At 59.5% G+C, this 17,962-nt stretch overlaps 4 protein-coding genes and 1 long non-coding RNA gene across 12 annotated transcripts in view; 1 reads left to right on the top strand and 4 right to left on the bottom strand.

Annotated features, from left to right (window-relative positions):
* Eif4e2 (eukaryotic translation initiation factor 4E family member 2) overlaps positions 1-276 on the bottom strand; it is a 29,525-nt gene extending 29,249 nt beyond the window's left edge. For all 4 annotated transcript variants that reach the window (XM_010631773.3, XM_010631775.3, XM_033764695.1 and 1 more), the window contains exon 1: positions 124-276. In XM_010631773.3, the coding sequence (XP_010630075.1) occupies positions 124-143 (20 nt within the window). In that variant the 5' untranslated portion in view covers positions 144-276. The remainder of the gene's footprint in view (positions 1-123) is intronic.
* The window catches only part of LOC104867424, an 18,391-nt gene extending 15,787 nt beyond the window's left edge, over positions 1-2,604 (top strand). For 2 of the 4 annotated variants that reach the window (XR_781759.2, XR_004517553.1), the window contains exons 7-8: positions 197-919; positions 2,351-2,604. This is a non-coding gene — a long non-coding RNA (uncharacterized LOC104867424). The remainder of the gene's footprint in view (positions 1-196; positions 920-2,350) is intronic. The other 2 variants (XR_004517554.1, XR_781758.2) reach the window with 2 other exon arrangements.
* Positions 1,970-6,407, bottom strand: Chrng (cholinergic receptor nicotinic gamma subunit). Its single transcript, XM_010631790.2, has 12 exons — positions 6,353-6,407; positions 6,060-6,199; positions 5,840-5,884; positions 5,635-5,744; positions 5,156-5,311; positions 4,583-4,680; positions 4,058-4,246; positions 3,782-3,896; positions 3,578-3,692; positions 2,741-2,957; positions 2,426-2,559; positions 1,970-2,204 (listed from the first exon to the last, which is right to left on the bottom strand). The coding sequence occupies exons 1-12, from the start codon at positions 6,405-6,407 to the stop codon at positions 2,031-2,033; spliced, it is 1,548 nt and encodes a 515-aa protein (XP_010630092.1). The 3' UTR covers positions 1,970-2,030.
* Positions 6,408-10,107: 3,700 nt separating this feature from the next.
* Positions 10,108-16,460, bottom strand: Chrnd (cholinergic receptor nicotinic delta subunit). 2 transcript variants are annotated; one of them, XM_010631769.2, is made up of 12 exons: positions 15,964-16,460; positions 15,662-15,807; positions 15,275-15,319; positions 14,673-14,782; positions 14,388-14,543; positions 14,158-14,267; positions 13,124-13,324; positions 12,389-12,500; positions 12,195-12,309; positions 11,110-11,314; positions 10,905-11,023; positions 10,108-10,420 (listed from the first exon to the last, which is right to left on the bottom strand). In XM_010631769.2, the coding sequence occupies exons 1-12, from the start codon at positions 16,367-16,369 to the stop codon at positions 10,238-10,240; spliced, it is 1,908 nt and encodes a 635-aa protein (XP_010630071.1). In that variant the 5' UTR covers positions 16,370-16,460; the 3' UTR covers positions 10,108-10,237. The 2 variants fall into 2 exon arrangements, with proteins under 2 accessions (XP_010630071.1, XP_033620585.1); XM_033764694.1 differs by having other exon boundaries at positions 15,275-15,316.
* Prss56 (serine protease 56) overlaps positions 16,387-17,962 on the bottom strand; it is a 5,069-nt gene continuing 3,493 nt past the window's right edge. Inside the window, exons 8-10 of the mRNA XM_033763991.1 lie at positions 17,841-17,955; positions 17,369-17,475; positions 16,387-16,743 (exon numbers count right to left, since the gene is read on the bottom strand). Of these exons, the coding sequence (XP_033619882.1) occupies positions 16,471-16,743; positions 17,369-17,475; positions 17,841-17,955 (495 nt within the window). The 3' untranslated portion in view covers positions 16,387-16,470. The remainder of the gene's footprint in view (positions 16,744-17,368; positions 17,476-17,840; positions 17,956-17,962) is intronic.

Genomic DNA, 17,962 nt, shown 5'->3' with positions numbered 1-17,962 from the left:
CCGGCCCCGCCGGCAGGAGAGGAGGCCAGGGCAGCAGAGTTGTGCCGCCAAGCTCCCGAGGTGGTCGGCGCGGGGAAACGTTTGGGGAGGGGGCCCGGGAGGGGGTGGTTAGACGCCACTCACGCGTCGAATTTGTTGTTCATCCTCTCGCCGCTACTGTCGCCACTGCCTCACGGAGTGACTTCCGCTCTACCAGGTCCGTCGGCCAAGGGCTCGGACACTTCCGGTTGCGTGGGACGCAGCGGAACGTCGACACTCAGGCTCTGCGAGGTGCGGGATGGTTTTCCAGGGACAACCGGCCGCAGCGCTTGCGCAAAAAACGCGGGACTGGCGACTGCGCGTGCTTTGCCCTCCCTGCTGGGTTGTGTGACTTCGCCTCCAGTGCGCACGCGCGTGCGTGTCCCGCCTCACTACGAACCTGGGAGGCGAGGCTGGCGCTGGCTCTGCTCTACCACTTCTCCCACCTTTCCAGGTCGGCGGCGGGTCCCACTAACCCTGTCAGGCCCAAGAAACAGTAACCCTCAACAAATGGTAGCTGGTATTCATCTTTGAGTTCTTCCTGTGTGCCAGGAGCTGCAGCGCTAATCCTTTGCCCTCTGAGGCTTTCCAAGAGGTTGAGGAAATAGCGCCTAGGTAACAAAGCCAGTAAGGGGCCCATTAGAACCGAAAATGGCCCCGTTGCCATCACATTGCCGCCTGGATAGAATCTCGCCATCCCCACCCTTCCAGGGCACTATGGTCTCGACTGCTTCAGACATACAAGCAGGAGAAAAATGCAATGCATCTGCTGCCGATTGAGCCCCAAAGCCAACAACCCTGTGTTTGGTCACGTCTCCCCTCTCTCCAGCACGTTCCGTTGTCACCGCTTTAGGTGCTTGCGCAGTTTTGAATCGCATTTACCTCCACTTTGGCCCCCGAGGTGAGGATGGGTGGAAACGAATGTTGTGTCCCTGAAACGTGCCTAAGGAATATAAGCGACTCCCTCTCCCTTTGTACCCTAGGCCCCGGGTAATCAGAGGACTGCGTTGCTCGGGAGGGGCTCAGCTGGTCATCTATTTCCTGAATGGCGCCAAGTAAAGCCAATCAGTGCTTCCTCGGGAGGGCAGAGCCCAGTGCCAGGCCTCGTTGCTTGCCCTTCTTTGTTTTATCCATCCTTTGGAACCAGAGCAAATACCTTGGCTTTCAAGAAGACAGGGAAGAAGGGGCCATAGAATCGTTTTTAAGAGGGGCTGACATAAGGGCTAGGGATTTGGTACAGTGGCTCTGGCGCCTGCCACGCAAGCACAAGGCCCCGAGTTTGATCCCTGATACCACATTAAAAAAAAAAAAAGTGGCTGACATTAGGTCTGATTCACGAATTCTGGACTCCAATTCTCATGGAGCCACTAGTGTTCTGGGGAGTCCCTGTACTCCAGGCCCTAATTTGCCCATATGAAATGTGGAAGAGTAATGACCCTGGGCTGTCCATGATGCTATGAGGACCCTTAACAGGGAAAACAGGTAGTGAAGTTCAAGAAATCTTTTGTGATCAATGGCAAGAAAAGCACACAAATGGAAAGGCGCTGCTGCCAGCAAATATATATAGGGTGCATTCAACTCAGGGCAGGCAGGAGGAAGGCCTGCCCGCCAGCCTGGGCTGCTGCCGCGTGAGAGATCTCCACGCTACACCTCTCTTGGCTGCCTCCTGCTGACAGGATTTGTAAAAGGGAAATTGGTCCCAGGCCTGGAGGGGTAGGATCTTGCCCAGCTAGGCACATCATGTAAACAGAACCTGTAGGGCTGCAGAATGATGGGGGTCCAAGATGCTTCCCTGGAATGTTGGGAGTGGAGGAGGGGGCTGTGCCAGGATGAGCTGGTCAATGCCATGTGGACGCCAGCCCCAGCAAAGCACCCATCCCCAACTGATCTGGGAGTCCAATTCTGTCTTTATTACTCCAGCTTTTCTTGGGGCCCCTTGGCTCACATTTCCCAAAGAGCACACTCATGACCCACAAATGCGGCTCCCCTGTGCCCAGCAGTGACTGATTGGTTCAGGCTGGGGAGGGCAGGTAGGGTCGGGGGTCTCCAGGGAATGGCAGGGTGGGCACCCGGTTGTAGTGGGCCATGAGGAAGATGCCAGCAGTGCCGCAGATGAGGAGAGAGAGCATGGCCAGGAAGCAGACGCGGTCCAGTACACGGCCCACCAGGAACCACTCCTTGTTCCCCTAGAGGTCGGGATGGGTGGGAGGAGGGATAAGCAGGGGCAGCACCAGCCCCTGCCCTGCCTCCCTCTCCTGTCCTTGGGCCGCCACCCTTCATTTCTTTGGACCCTTCTCACCTCAATTGGCTCCCTTCTCTCTTTTTCATCCAGTGCTCTGTCTTGGACGACACACTCATCCTGCCCGCATCTCACACCCTGGTTCCCCCCACACCATGACCCGCTTACACTGTCAAAGCGACTCTGCTGGAGCCGGGCTCGGGAAATGAAGTTGCAGGCATCGACACAGGCCTGGATGGCCGGGGCAGCCTGCTTCAGACTGCCGCAGAACTCCTGGCTCTGCCCCAACTCCGGGCCTTTCTCTGATGGAGACAGAATGGGAGGTTTGGGAGTAAAACAGAGGAGAAACAGGTAGAGAAGGTGGCTTCTGCTTGCATTCCCCCATCCCTTGCTCCCCAGCTTGGACCCTCACTTGCAGTCTGGCGTCCCTGGGCAGGCATGTCCCCAGGCAGGCATGTCCCCAGCAGCACCCCCAGGCCTTACCCAGCTTCTCCAGTGCCGCCCTCACCAGCCCGTTGCGCTGCCACTGCCGGAAGAGGAGCTCACTGCAGGGCAGACACAGGGACACCTCCTCCCCAGTTGGGCTGGGCCACCCTGAAGAGGAGCCATTCTGGAGCCGGGGCCGGGGGTCCTGCACAGCCGCTGGGGTCAGCGAGCAAATGTGCATTCGCAGCAGCTGGGGCAGGAAGCGCAGGAACACCTGCTGGGGGAGCGAGCGTGCTGTCCTGCCTGGGCAGCCCAGCTGAGCTTCAGAGAGAGGGCAAGGGCTTGTGCTGCTGGGCCTGCAGCCAGTGCTCAAGGGGTGATGGCGTGGCCCTGTGCAGCTTGGCTGTTCCGTCCTGACACAGAGCCCGGGACCCCACACTTTTTCGCACATCAGGATCACCAGGACCCGTGTAGCAAACACAGCTTCCTGCCCCACACTTTTGGCTGTGCTGGCCTAGGATGCCGGGTGGACCTGGGAATCTGCATTCCTCACAAGGGCCCTACTGCCTGCTGCATGTGGGCTGCGGCTCACCAGGGCCTCCCATCTGACTGCCAGAACAGAGTCCTGCCTCCTCCACTTCCTGGCTGCATGACCTTGGGCAAACTGCTTAACTGCTCTGAGCCTCAGTTTCCTCTTCTGTTGGATGGAGGCGATTGTAACAGCTGCTTCATAGGGGTTTTAGGACGAGTAAGTAGGTTGACCTACACAGTCTCCCCAGCACCTTGTGAGCGCGAAGGCTGGTGGAAAGGTTTGCTGCCGATTGGGCAGGGGAGCATAGAGCCAGGGATGGGCACAGAGGGAGGCACACAGGAATGAGTGAGGAGGGGCCTTGCCTTGCGGACCCCTCGGGCCATGGAGTGTGTGTGCGGGGACCTCAAGGACACGTTGAGCACGACCACAGCATTCACGACAATGAGGATGGTCACCACCATGAGGAAGGTCAGGTACCTGTGGGGGGTGAGGGCAGGGGCTGGGTGGCCCCGGGCACCCCATGCCCAGGTGCCTCCCCTGGTCTGTTGGTGGAGACCTGGCCTTACTTGCTGATGAGTGGCACTGACTGGGATGTCTCTGGCACCTTCTTGGCCACGAGGAAGAGGAAGACGGTCTGGGCCAGGAGCACATTGATGGCCACGGTGCACTTCTGGCCACCCGCTGCTCGTGGCAAGGGGACCTCAGAGCAGGTCTCCTCCACCCCTCCCTTTCCCCCCCCTCCACCAGGAGCCCAGGTTGAGGTGCTACGTATGCCCTGAGCGAGCCCTGCCCCGGCCTCCTAGCATCCCTGCACGGCTGGGTGGGGACACGGTTCTGGGTACCCTTGGCAGGGAGGAAGTAGATGAGGATGGCAACGGAGGAGATGAGCACACAGGGGGCGAGGATGTTGATGACGTAGAAGAGCGGCTTGCGCTGGATGAACAGGTAGAACACCACCCTCTGGTGGCCTGCTGCGTCCTCGTCCAGCAGCATCCTGGCTGGCCGGTGCCGGATGGCCCACTCCCCGTTCTCTGCAGGGCCAGAGGGGTGTGGGCTGGGCAGAGCCACAGGCAGAGGGGCCCAGCCTCTGGGCAGCACGTGGCCCAGCAGGTGCCAGTAGACACAAGCGCCATCCAGGGACACAGGTGGGGTATAAGATTAGACACTGATCCCCGATTTCCAGAGCTGGAGTAATCAGAAAATTATCTTTACAGGAATGTACTCTGGATTGCTGTCACTTTCACCTTGAAAGGCCTTGAAAGTCCTTACAGAGGGACGTGGCCTTGGTTAGGCCTTGTCACTGTGGCCACATCTAGCGGGAACCTGGGGTGGGGACCTGCTGTCTGGGAGCCCCGGGCTCGGGTTACCCGTGAAGGCCTCGGGGTCGATGAAGATCCACTCAATGGTCTGGCCGCCTTCCTGAGTCAGCTGCAGGTTAATCTCACTGGTGCTGTAGGTCTGGGACCTGTGTCCAGAGAGGAATGGGTGAGCTAGAATTTGGGAGCCGCACCCACAGTCATATAGACTCCGGCTTCAAAACTGCAGCCCCACGAGGCTGGGCTCTCTACATTCCCTGGGGAAAGGCGGCCGCCAGGGGATGTGGGCTCTTTGGGGACCACAATGTGGAGAGGAGAGGGCCCGGAGGTGCAGGTCGGTACCGTCATCAGGACAAAGAGCCCAGGCCACACTACGTCTGTCCCTGTCACTGCCACCAACTACAATGTAGAAAGTACATGCCCAGTGTGAGAGGATCTCCCGGGTCTGGTTATCAAGGGAGCCTCCCTAAGGCTTCAGGCTGCTGGAGGCCAAAGCAAGGGAATTAATTGCAAGCTAATTTAGGGGCTTAGTGGGAGATAGAACCAGGCTCCAGGCCTCTAGGTGGCGCCAGAACGCCCTCCCCCAGCACAGGCTCCCGAACCCCACCACATAATCAGCCTCACTGGAATACGAGGGAACAGTTCTGCCAGTCAAAGGGGAAGTAGGTGACGGAGACAGCGCAGGAAGAGCGGAAGATGGCAGGCGGCAGCCAGTAGATGCAGCCAGTAGGGGACACCAGCACGTTGCAATAGAGGGCCACCTCGAAGACACCATCCACACTGCAATGCCGGGCCACAGGTCCATGGGCTTGGACCCCACAGTGCCACTGGCCCTCTGTCCCAGGTGGACGGGGACCAGGGACGCTACCCCCAGCCTGTCTTACTGACCAGTGCCTGCCTGGACCCCTGCTGCCCCCGGCAGGCTCCCTGCCACCCCAACCCAACACCCGACTGTGCTTCTAGGAACTGTCCTGGGCCCAGGGCACAAGGAGGGGATGGGGCTGGGGCTGGTGGCCTGGCCTCCGCCCTGCTCTGTGCCCTCTGCCTCATCCCACTGGGCCCGACCCTGTCACCCTGGGCCCCACCCTCCCATCCCTGCTCACTTGTTCTCCAGCACGATGTCTGGCCGCCACACCAGGGTGGATGGCACCCGCAACACCCACAGGCCCCCGTAGTCCTGGGGGTCCCAGCGCAGGCGATAGTCACACCACTGCTGTGGGAGTGGGCAGGGGCATTGCCAGGCCTCTGTTCTGGGTTGTACAGGGCCCTAGGAGTGAGAGTCCAACTGAGGGTGCTCAGGTCTCTTACCATCTCTATCCAGACGTTGGTGGTGAGGGCCTCCTCTCGCTCGTTCTGGGGGTGCAGAACAGAGGGTTAGGTCCCCGTGCCCTGCCCTCCCAGGGGCCCATACAGCCAGGGGGTTTCCCCACTCTCGGGCTCTCCTCCTCCTTCCTGGGTGCTGGAGATGGGCATCTCTCCTGAGGTCCCAGTGCCCAGCCCGAGGCTCTGCCTGCTTTCGGCCACTCACCAGAGAGATAAGGTTGGTCAGGGTGAGCTTCAGGCTGACGTTCACTATGTCTGTGCCGTGCTCTGCAGGTCGAAGGTGAGGGTCATAGCTGCGCATCAGGTCAGCCAGCAGGCGCTCCTCCTGGTTGCGGCCCTGGGCCCCTGCAGTGACAACCGGAGCCTCAGCCTCACTGTGGGGCCTTGAGGCAGTGCAGCAGGGAGAAACAGAATGGGGCAGTGGAGACATGTGGGCCAGGGTGGGGCAAGGCCTCCAAGGCCCCAGACCCGTTAAACCCCAGTTCCCCTGGGCCTCACCCAGGCAGGCAGCCAGCAGTGGCAGAAGGAGCAGCGGCCCTTGGCCCCGACACATGATGCCTCCTCTCTCCGGTCCCCAGGTCCAGGGCAGAGCAAAATGGCTGGGTGTCCTGTGACAGGCTACGCTCCCATCCGGCCAGCCTGCCTGCCCAGCCCGGCCCCACCAGCTGTCTGACCACAGCACTGTCAGCTGCCTGGGGGCACAACAATGCCGGCTCAGGTTACCTGGCCAGGGAGGGAGAAGGGCTGTGGGGCCCAATAGACACAGCCCCCCCACCCTGCGCCTGGTGTCCAGTGGGGACGCCCGGGACACAGCCAGGGCCAGACACTGCCTGGCAGGGAGTCAGGCTATGGGAGGTGTGGGCTGTTGCACTGGCCCGGCTTGGGCATGAGTTTCTCCATGGCACCTTGGCCACCAGCCTGCCATCTTCACGGGCCACACAAAGGATGCGGGTGGCCCAGAGACCTCAACACTGCAGAGCTGGAACCAGATCAGGTCCTCCTGTGCCCTGAGAAAGGACGCAGGCCTGCAGCTTTGCAACTAGAGGGCTGAAAAGGTTCTAGAACATGGGGCTCTGCATCAAGGACAGCCAGCTGGGCCTGACACCCCTCTTTGCACCTCTAGTGTGTATCGCATCGCCCTGCCAACCCAGTGCCAGGCTACAGAGATCCAGGGACGCCCCGCTCCCTGGGAGCACATGGGAGTTTATGGTTCACAGGGACAGGCAGACAAGGGGGAAAGGGCTGAGGTCATGTTCCCCACAGGGAATGAGGGGCCCAGAAGGCAAGATGGGAGGGCTCAAGCCCCACCTGCTCTGCTGTTTGCGGCTGGTCAGGGTGGGGCCTTGAGGCGGCCACTGCCTTTGACATCTGTTCCAGCACACAGGACGGGGTGTCCCAGTACATGGGAAGGAAGCAACAGTCAAACTGTCCCAGGCTTCGGGGGACAGGGTGACAGCAGCAAAGCCCCCACATCATGTCTGCACACTTTAGTTTGTGCAGCAAACCGGAAGTCAGGCCCTTCCTGGAGGACCCAGGCAGCGGCTCAGAACCCAGCCCTGCGGGGCCTCTGGGGCCTCCAGTCCCTCACTTCTGGCCAGGACTCCTGGCTGGAGCTGGGGGCCAGAGGGACGGCACCTATCGACCTGGTCAGCTGTCACCTGTGGGTGACACCTGCTGCAGGACTCCTGCACCCTGTGGCAGCCCCAGTCCCCCACAGCCTCCCTCACCGAGCGGCCATTGGGGAGAACACTCACCGGGGCCCACTGAGTCTGTGCCCTCAGCTCGGCTCCCTTGCCCTCGCCCTTCCCCACTGCTTCCTCCACCCCAGCCCACCTCTGCTGCAGCAGGGCTGGTGGCGTCACACCCCGGGCTGTCCTTCCCCACAGGTGTCTGTGAGGGCAGAGGCCGAGGGTGGTGACCCCTTCCCTGCTGGCTGGTCTGGTCACGGTGCCTGCCTACAAACAAGGGATCCAGGAGGCCTGAGAAGGCCTGGTGTCCTTGGCAGGGTGAGTCACCTGTTGGGGGGGGCTCTGGGGATTCCCCTCTTATCCAGAAGGGATGGTGCCAGGGCCCCTCACATACCAGTGTCAGCCAGCACTCAGGACCCCTATATAAAGTGGTGTAGTGAGCTGGTTGTGGTAGCACATGCCTGTAATCCCAGTACTCAGGAGGCTGAGGCAGGAGAGTCACCAGGAATTTGAGGCCAACCTGGGCTACATAGTGAATTCAAGGCCAGCCTGAACTACAAAGCAAAGTGAAGTAGTACTGTATTTGCACATGTCCTGAGTAACCCTCCCCTAATCCCTTGGTTACTTATGATACCTAATAGTGCAAATACCATACAAATATTTGTTATGCTATATCATTTAGGAGATAGTGATGAGAAAAAGTCTGTACATGGCCAGTATACATTTTTCCTTCCAAATATTTTCAACCTGTGGCTGGCTGAATCCACCGAAGCTGAGCCCATAGGTTTGCAGGGCTGATCATACTTCTTTTCCAGGCTTTCCTGCACACAGAGGCAGCTCTGTGATGTTTTGACCAATGACTTGCTGTGGGACTTCCTAGGAAAGCTTTGCTTCTGATAAGAGGGGTAAGAAATACCCAGCCCCTCTTGTGCCTGAACATAGACGCAAAGGGTGGGACTGTGGCATTCAGTTTGTAATCTGAGGCAACAAGCAGGTGGAAGCAGGCCCACATGCTGTGAAGGCAGCCAACAGCCAGGGTCCCCCAAGGCGTTGTTGTACAGTTGAGCCAGTGTAGCCGCTTTCTCTTGACTCTGACAGTGTGAGGAGAAAGGAAACCTTAGTTTAAACTATGGCTGTGATTCAGTGCAGCATCTGTTCCTTGCAGCTAGTGCATTCCTAACAGATATGCCACCCACTGAGGGAGGGTGGTGGCCCTGCTGGCCTAAAGGGACTGTAGGAACCCACTTTGGTCTTCTGCTGGGGAAGGTTCCCCTGGGAGTGATTCCTGGGCGCCGAAAGGGAAGGGGTCCAAGGCGACCAGAGTGGACCAGTGGAGACCCACCACCATAGCGCCACCGTGTGGCAGAGGCAGCCATGTGTGTGTTGGTCCAGATTCTGGCCTCTCCAGCGTTTGCAGGGATGGGACACTCCAAGGCCTCCCAGCTGTCTGACCCTGTGAGTCCCATCCGGTCTTCCTATGCTGGGGAAGTTACAGGCTTTCACCTTGGATCTGTGGGCACTTCACACCTGAAGGCAGAAATAACCACAATCTGTTTGGCTTTAAACAGTTTTTCTTTTCCCTCAGTTACAGCTAAAGATGAAAAATGTCCCCTGCTGTCCCTCACAGCTAATAAAGCCACCCTATCCCTCTGGGGAAAATGGCTGGAGCTGTGGCAACAGTGGGCCTGTGTGTCCAGGAGGGGATTAACCGAGCCCTGTGCCCCATTTCTGCCCTCTCAGTCGCCGCCCCAGGCTTGGGGGTTGCAGGCCTGAGCAGGAGCCTCTGGTGGAAGCCCTGAATCCTATCTTCCAGGACTTGGGCAGTCAGACAAGGAGTGGGCTGAATTTACAGGACAGGTTAAGTACCATACCCCCTACTAGCAAATTCAACTTTTTCTTTCTTTCCTTTTTTTTTTGACAAAGGGTCTCACTCTGTAGTTTAGGCTGGCTTTGAACTCACAATGTAGCCCAAGCTGACCTTGAAGTCAAAGTGGTCCCCCTGCCTCAGCCTCCTGAGTGCTGGGATCGCAGGTATGCGCCACCACACCCAGCTCCAAATTCAATTTTCACAACACCCTGTAGGCAGGATACTCCCCACACACCTCACAGACCCGAGGCCCCACTGCTAGTGTAACAAATCAGCCTGAATGCTGTCACCAAAATCAACGTTTATTCTCTCACACAGTCGCTGAGAGGCTGGGATCCAGGAACAGTCTCAATGGGTGGTTCTGACTGAGGGACTCCTGTGGGGCTGTGATCCATGTGGGGGCCTTGCTGGGGAGGGGGGTCACCTCCACAGTCTCACGTGTGGCTGCTGGCAGAAGGCTTGTCCCTCATGAGGCACCCCAGCTTCCCAAAACATCAGATGCAATCCATATGATCAAGAACAAGTGAGGGCTGGGGATTTAGCTTAGTGGTTCCAGTGCCTGCCTCTCAAGTGCAAGGACCCGAGTTCAATCCGCAGTACCAAAACAACAACAACAACAAAAAAAAAAAACAGGTGAAACAAGTTCTGCAGGGACTTTTTGTTTGTTTGCTTTGAGACAGGGTCTATGTAGTTCAGGCTGGCCTTGAACTCACAGCGACCCTCCTGCCTCAGCCTCCCAAGTGTGGGACTACAGGTGTGCCCACCCAGCTCAGGGACAGGTGCCAGCCTCGCCTGCACCCGGTCCCCAAGGCTGTCCCCAGAGCCCACCTAGATGAAGCGCCTGTCCCGCTCGTCATACGAAAAGGGGTCGCCAGGGAAGGGCTGGGGCGGGGGCTGGTTGTAGGCACCCTGCAGGAAGATCCAGGCCGTGCCCACCACCATGACGGGCGTCACCACGAACAGGCACAGGCGGTCCACCGTGCGGGCCACCTGGTTCCAGCTGTCCTTCTCCTGGAGAGGGGACAGGGCCTCAGTGCAAACAGGCCTTCTGCCACTGTCCCCAGCAAGATCCCCACCCCTGTGGCCACCCAAGGGGCTGTTCGTGGTGTCTGCTGAGGAGAAAGTGGGACCACAGCCCTTCCAGCCCCTCCGGGTGCCTCCCACAGGTGGCCCTCGCTCAGGAGACAATGCAGTTGTGTCATCAGGTTTCCCTTTAGCCACCTGCTCTGTCTGGAGCAGCAGGCACTAAGTCGGGCAGGGACAGAAATGACTGGCAGCTAGACAAGAAGGGATGACTAGAAGATGGGGCCAGGAGTCTCTGTGTCACTGTGTGCCTGGCTCAGAGAGAACACGTGCCTGGAAATCTGCCCAGCCATGAGTTCCACCATGTAAGTTGGCAGATGTGTGTAAGTGGGACCGCGCTCCCTTAAGATGGGTTACATTTGATCAGTACACAGCTCGAACACTCGTACATGACAGCCCCATGGCCACTCACCTCGTTGTAATTGTTCTGGTCCCTCATGTGGTTGACGATGAAGTTGGCCCCATCCACAGCCGGCTTCAGCTCATTGAAGAGTTCCTGCTGGGCCTGCTCAGAGCTTGCTGGGGGCTGGCCTGGGGATGGGCCAGAGTAGGGCATGAGGCCTGCCCCTGCCAACCTCCTACTGGCAGGCCATGCCCTGAGGCCCCCAGGGACCCACGTGCGGCCGTGAGGCGCCGGGCCAGCCCGTGCCGCTCCGACTGCTTCTCAAACATAAGGTCGCTGCGTGATTTGAGCGAGAAGTACTCCTCCGCCTTGGAGATGTAACCCAGGGAGCTGCTTCTCCGGACCAAGGCTCCAGGGCCAGGTCCCTCCTCTGCCGGCCGGGACATGCGCAGGAGCTTGGGCAGGGTCTCCAGGAAGATCTTCGATAGCCACGGGGACAGGAGAAAGGCCACCTCACAAGCGTGGAGTGGCTTTTACACACCCTAGTGTCCAGGACTCTGCTCCTGCTGACCGCCGCCACCGCCTGACCCCACCACCACTGCCGATGTCCCGCCCACCGACACTGAGGTCGCTCCCAATGCTTCCCAGTCCCACTGCAGAGCAGAGGTTCGTCATTGAAAATGAAGACCAAGGGGCCGGGGATTCAGCTCAGTGGTTCTGCCGCCTGCCTGACAAGTGCAAGGACTCGAGTTCAATCCCCGGTACCAAAAATAAATAAAGACCAGGGCCAGGGATATAGCTCAGGGGCGCTGTGCCTGCCTTGCAAGCACAAGGTCCTGAGTTCAATCCCTGGTACTGCAAAAAAGAAAAGAAAAGACCCAAGGCCAAACCCCGAGCTCTCTCCTCCAGGTGCTTAAAGACTAGAGAGTTCCCAAACCACCCCTGTTGTTCCTGAACAGCCGCTGGCCCTGCGAGTGTCCCAAGCACCCCACCCACCTTCTCCCTTCTTCCTTTTTAATTTTTATTTTTGGTGCCAAGATGGAATCCAGGGCCTCACTCATGCTAGGTAAGTGCTCTGCCCTGTCAATGCAGTGTCAAGACCGCACAGCAGGGTACTCTTCGTCAGAACTTTTTTTTTTGGTACTGGGGATCGAACTCAGGTCCTTGCGCTTGCGAGGCAGGTGGCAGAACCACTGAGCTAAATCCCCGGACCTCTCAGAGCTTTTTTTTATTTGGAGACTGGGTTTTGCTAAATGGCTAAGGTGTCCAGACTGAGCTTGAACTCGTCACCCTCCTGCCTCAGCCTCCCAGAGTGTGGGGATTACAGGTGTGCACCTCCGTGCTGGGCCCTGTGCTCACCCTCTTGACTCCCTCGGGCAGCACGTGGGTGCTGGGTGTCCGGAAGTGGATGTTGAGCACGATGACGCAGATCACCACGACCATGGTCACCAGCACCATGCCAAAGAGCAGGAACCTGTGGGGACGTTCAGCCTGGAGGCCAGCTGGGCGTGGGGGGATGGGGCGGGGCAGGCGGGCCCACCGGCCGCACTCACTTGCCAATGAGCGGGATGGCAACGGAGGTGGCGGGCAGCCGCTTGGAGATGAGCAGCAGGAAGACAGACTGGGCCAGCAACACGGAGATAGCCACCGAAGTCTTCTCGCCACCTGGGAAGCCAGACCGAGCTGTGCCCTAGATTTCAGGCCCACAGGATCCCTGCAGTGGCGCCGGACACCACTGTACAGTGCCAACGTGTCCTGATAAACATCCAGGCCACAGCCCTGGAGGACCTGGGTTCAAATCCTAGCTCTGCCACTAACTAGCTGGGTGACTGGGGACAAGTGGCCTAACTTGGGGCAAGTGTCCTCATAGAACCAGAGTGGCGCCCAACATGCAGCCTTCCTCGCACAGGCCCCAGTCCAGCGCTGCCCACACTGTCCACCCAACCCTCGTATAGGAGGGTGATGTCCGACCTTGCCATGACCCCTCTTCTCCCTGGGCGGGAAAAGCCCCGCCCTCCAAAAGCCCCGCCCAGTTCAGTGGACTCCACCCTCTGTCAGGGGCTGCTCCTGAGTTGTGGAATCGCTGCCTCTGGAGCCCAGGCTGATTTCGTCCCCAGGCCCTGGGAGACCCCATAGCCAGCAGCTCACAGTGGCCTGGGGCCAGGCCCGGCTGTGCCCTCGGTCCCCAGGACAAGTCCCTCGTGAGCACCCTAACCACTTGGGGTGCTGCCACTGGCCACAGGCCGGATCCCCAGGTGGGGAGGCGGGCCGGAGGACGGGGCACTCACTGTCGGCCGGTAGGTAGAAGACCAGGTTGACCATGAAGGAGATGAGCACGCAGGGCACCAGGATGTTGATGACATAGAAGAGCGGCTTGCGGCGGATGATGAGGTAGAAGGTGACGTCCTGGTGGCTGGTGCTGTCCCGCGGGGTGCTGGGGTCCATGTTGACCCTGGCAGGCCGGTGAACGATCTCCCACTCCCCGTTCTCTGTAGGTGGCAAATGGATGGCTCAGGGGGAGGAGGGCGCAAGGTCCTCAGGTGGGGCGGAGGCTCAGGCTCTGCCTGGGGTCCCCAGGTTGGGCTGGGCTCTCAGTGTGTGGGTGAGTTTTTTTCTTTTTTGGTACCGGAGATCAAACTCAGGACCTTGTGCTTGCAAGGCAGGTAGTAGTAGCACTGAGCTAAATCCCCAGCCCTTGTGTTTGTTTCTTAAAACAGGGTCTCACTCTGTAGTCCTGGCTGGCCTTGAACTCACGCAGTCCTCCTGTCTCAGCCTCCCAAGCGCTGGGATTACACGTGTGAGCCACCACACCTGGCTTTTGTTTTTCCCTCTCTTTGGAAAACATAGATACTGAGGCCATACAGGGCCCAAATAAGGAGTGCGTTTTGGCTCAAAAGAAGTCACAAGCCAAAAATAGATTAGGTGCTGATTAAGGAGATAGAATAAGGAGGCTTCCAGTTATTGAGCATGTCTACCTAAGTTAAAAAAAAAGAGAGTTGAGCTGATTTAACTTGAGCTGACCCTCCCCGGCCTCGGTGTTGGGATAATGGGCTCCCTGTCTCCGAGATGCCCCAGCCTAGAGACCAGCAGGATGCAGGTTGGGCAGTGGGCCTGGGTATAGACAGGGGATGGGGGGTGACACTCATCGGATTCCTCACCCACCCTCAGCGGCCCCTGCCACACTTCCAGTCTTTTGGCCAGGAAGGGGCTCCCACCCAGATGGCCTCTGGGACACCTTGGCCTGTGGTGAGTGTGTGCAGGTGTCCCTGTGATGAACGATGCACGTTCATGCCTCCCGGGGCCTGGCCACCCCCAGCGGCACCTGTGAAGCCCTCGGGGTCAATGATGACCCACTCCACTGGGTAGGTGCGGCCATCTTCCTCCTCCTGCTTCAGGCTCAGCGTGATCTCTTTGGCCGTGTACTTGAGCGAGCTGGGGGTGGGCAGCAGACAGAGGTGACCCTCGGCCACCCGCAGGGGACACGGAGGCCACGGGGGAGAGGGCAGCTGAGGCAGGGTGCCAGGGGAAGAGCATCTAGAAGAAGGGGTGCACCTGAATTTGAGGGAGCAGTTCTGCCAGTCGAAGGGGAAGTAGGTGACGGAGATGGGACAAGAGGAGCGGAAGATGGCAGGCGGGAGCCAGTACACGTAGCCAGAGTTGTAGACGAGCACGTTGCAGGCAAAGGAAATCTGGAAGGAGCCGTCATTGCTGGAGGACAGGGACAAATATCTCTGTGAGCCCAGGGCCAGCCGGGAGTTGGCAGGGCTGGGGAGGTGGCAGAGGAGGGGCAGGCAGGATTCGGGCTGAGGGGGTGGGGGCAGGGCAGCTCTGCTCAACTTGTTCTCCAGCACGATCTCTGGGAGCCACACCATGTCCGAGGGCAGGCGCAGAACGCTGATGTTCCCAAATTCACTGGCATCCCACTGGAGCCGGCTGTCTGTCCAGCCCTGGAACCCCAAACGCTTGTCAAGCAGTGGGCCCTGCCACTGGCCAGCCTCTCCCATGGCCCCTGCTTCCTAGGGGAAGACTGCACTGGACAGGGTGTGAGAGCTGTGCTCTAAGAGCTCTGGAGAGACAAAGACAGGGGACTCTGATCTGTCATGGACAGCTGTGTAGGGTGCACACTGCACAACCAAGGCAGCATTATTCCTATGTGGGTGGAAGATCTGTGTCTGTACTATGAACTTCTGACAGTTCTGACACTTTTATTAGAAGAGTGTCTTCAGATAAAAATCAGGATAAATTGACAAATTTCCCACAGATCAACCCCAATCCTCTTAAAGACAACTAGCAGAAGACTAGGTGGGAAAGAGGTGGCTGGACCTGGGGTCCTTTGGAGGGAAGGGCCACACCTCCTGGGGGGCTGATCCCCAAGAGGAGGAGAGCACAGGGGAGCCTGGGCCTGTAACCACCCCGCCCACCTCGGGGGCCCTCCTTACGTGCTCTATCCAGACGTTGGTGGTGAGAGTCTCTTCCACTTCCTTCTGTAAGGGGACAGGAGGGCAGGCCCAGGAGGTCCCAGTCTTCCCCCCACCCACCGGGCACCTCATCTGGCTGGCACCAGAGGGAGCAGGGTAGTTGGGCAGTGGCCATCAGGGTGGGTGGGAAGACCAGGCAGGGGCCGAGAGGGCAGACAGCCGCTGAGAGTTGGTGTGGGGGGCACACCCACGCTGCAGCTGGAGGGCGAGGGGCAGGCGCCCTGGGGGCTCGAGGCTTTCTGGCAGCAGCAGGCTCAGAGAAGCAGGTGCGAAGGAGCTGAAAGGGGCATCTGGGTACCAGGAAGCTGTCCCTCTCCTGCCCGGCCCAGCCCAGCAGGCACAGCTCACCAGGGAGATGAGGTTGGAGAGGGTGAGGGCCAGTGTGATGTCCACGCTGTCCTCCTTGCGGGCCACGGGTCGCAGCTCCTTGTTGTAGCCTCTCTCCTGGAACAGGTGCTGGATCAGCCGCTCCTCCTCCTTCAGGCCCCAGCCGCCTGGGGAGAGGAACTGAGTGGGACCAGGGACCCAGGGGACCAGGCAGAGATGCCTGAACGGGAGTGGGGAGTTGAGGGTGAACCCAGGGAGGAGGCCATGTGGCAGGGGACCTGGGGGCTCACAAGGGACCAAGTGGGGATGATGTCCCCCCTTACCAGTCACGACCAGGGCGGCCAGCAGCCCCAGGGTCAGCACGGGCCCCTCCATCTGGTCCCAAGGACCAGGTCCTCCGTCTGCCCCTCCCGACTGTAGGCTGGGGACTGAGGGTGGGTGGGAGAACAGACAGGTGTCGGGGGCAAAGGGAAGAGGAGCCGGAAAGGCAATCTGACACCTTGGGGCTGGCGACGAGGGTGTGGGGACAGCCGGGCCAGACAGGCGCCTGGACTGAAGACAGAGATCCTGGGCAGGAATCCCGCAGCCAGCCGGGAGGATGGGACGCAGGTCAGCCAGTTGGGGCTGAGACAGGCAGGCCAGCTGCTGCCACTTCTCAGGAGGCAGCGGAATGCTCCCCAGCAGGTCACCCCACCCCACTGGCACCCAAGGAAGTTCCAGTGGCTCCATGGCTTACAAATCACATTTATTAAAGCAGCCGCGAGTCTTTGATCATGCCCCTGGGAAGACACAAGACCGCCACCCACCCACACGGGACGGTCCCAGCCCTCTCAGCCTCCGGGAGCAGTGGGTCCCCCTTGTGGCTGCTGGGCCACGATGTCACTCTTCCTCCCCACCCCAGGCCCTGAGGGCTCTGCCTCTGCCAGGGCAGCTGAGCAGAAGGCTCGCAGGGCCTGCACCAGCAGGGGAGGAAGGCTGCGGGCCAGCGTGGCCGGCTCCAGGCCCACCAGGCCGCTGAAGACCACCCGGCGGCCTCCCAGGCCTGCCCGCACCCACGCTCTGAAGAGTCCCAACATCGTCTTGGAGCTCAGGTCAGCCAGCACCTGCAGAGAGAGTGAGGTCAGGGGTCCAGAAAATTTGGACACCCCAGAGCACCTTCATTACTAAAATTTCAGTTTTATTATGATTTTCATTACTAGTCCACATTTGCAGTACACAGTGATGGCACTCCTTGTGGGAGCTGGTCCGTGTACATAACACATCTTCATTCTTTTGGTATCACCTTTCCTCTTCTCCCTTCTCCAGCTCCCTGTTTCCTGTTATCTTTCATTTTGTTCTTTCTTTATGTTTTAGGTCTCATATAAGAGAAACCATGCAGCTGGGTGTCATGGCGCATGCCTGTAATTCCCACACTCGGGAGGCTGAGGCAGGAGGATCACTGTGAGTTCGAGAAGAGCCTGGGCTACATAGTGAGTTTCAGGTCAGTCTCAACTATGTAGTGAGACCCTGGCCCATTTTCCTACAGATGCCTTGGGTTCTCTCTGCTTCCCTCCCCTCTTTACCCTTCCTGGAGCCAACTCACTCACAGAAGCCCCCTACTCTCAGGCCTGGACCTCTGCCCCAACCCAGCCTCGGGGGAAGGTCCCAGCAGGGCCAGACCCTCTGCCTCTTCCCTGCCCGGGTCCCCACCAGCATTCCAAGCTGCTGGACGGAGTCTGGGGAACCCACCTCCTGGAAGTGCATGGCCAGCTGCTCCGAAGGGACCCATAGGATCCAGGCATGGGAACCCTGAAGGGCCGCCAACTTCCGTCGCAGGGGCTCCAGGCCAGGGAAGCCTGCAGGAAGGCGAGAAGCCCCGGAATCAGCACCGATTACTGCAGAGAGCTAGGGTTGGGTCTCCCACAGGACCCTCAGGACATATCCGGGGGCAGACATCTTGTGCATACCACAGAAGGGGAAACTGAGTGTTGGACAGGCTGTGATCACAGCGGGCAAAGGACTTCTGTTTGACACCGAGGGGCGCCCAAAGGCCCACGCCCCTACCCCAAGGCTCACCACTGTACCGGGAGGAGGGGGAGGTCAGTCTGCGCGGCTGCCCAGAGGGACAGCGGCTTCCTAGCCCAGGCCCCACCCCTACCAGTCCGGCCTCGGTCGGCCACTTGTCTACTCCTCTCCGCGTGGCCGGCAGGGGCGTCGTTACCGCTCGTATCCCCGCGGGGCTCCAGCTTTGGCTTCTGGAACTGCACTCCAGCAGCCTGGGGTCCCGGGAAGACGCAGGGTGCGGGGAGCCGTGGGGGGGGGCGCGGCGGGGCTACCTGAGCT

The sequence above is a fragment of the Fukomys damarensis genome, unplaced genomic scaffold, assembly GCF_012274545.1.
Source record: "Fukomys damarensis isolate Sample0158 unplaced genomic scaffold, DMR_v1.0_HiC HiC_scaffold_16, whole genome shotgun sequence".
NCBI classification, from domain to species: Eukaryota; Metazoa; Chordata; class Mammalia; order Rodentia; family Bathyergidae; genus Fukomys; species Fukomys damarensis.
Note: the sequence above shows the minus strand (reverse complement) of the source record. Positions and strands in the feature narration are given on the sequence as shown.

What these genes read in the sequence shown, in the direction of transcription:
- Chrng (XM_010631790.2), bottom strand. Translation starts at nt 6,407, where the DNA reads ATGTGTCGGGGCCAAGGGCCGCTGCTCCTTCTGCCACTGCTGGCTGCC. An exon ending in CTACTTCCTCCCTGCCAAGG is followed by an intron (nt 3,897 to 4,057) that starts GTACCCAGAACC and finishes TGCCACGAGCAG; the next exon opens with CGGGTGGCCAGAAGTGCACC. An exon ending in AGCAGAGTCGCTTTGACAGT is followed by an intron (nt 2,205 to 2,425) that starts GTAAGCGGGTCA and finishes CCCGACCTCTAG; the next exon opens with GGGAACAAGGAGTGGTTCCT.
- Chrnd (XM_010631769.2), bottom strand. Translation starts at nt 16,369, where the DNA reads ATGGAGCCACTGGAACTTCCTTGGGTGCCAGTGGGGTGGGGTGACCTG. An exon ending in AACTGCTCCCTCAAATTCAG is followed by an intron (nt 14,268 to 14,387) that starts GTGCACCCCTTC and finishes GCCCACCCCCAG; the next exon opens with CTCGCTCAAGTACACGGCCA. An exon ending in CCGGCGCCTCACGGCCGCAC is followed by an intron (nt 11,024 to 11,109) that starts GTGGGTCCCTGG and finishes GCCCATCCCCAG; the next exon opens with GCCAGCCCCCAGCAAGCTCT.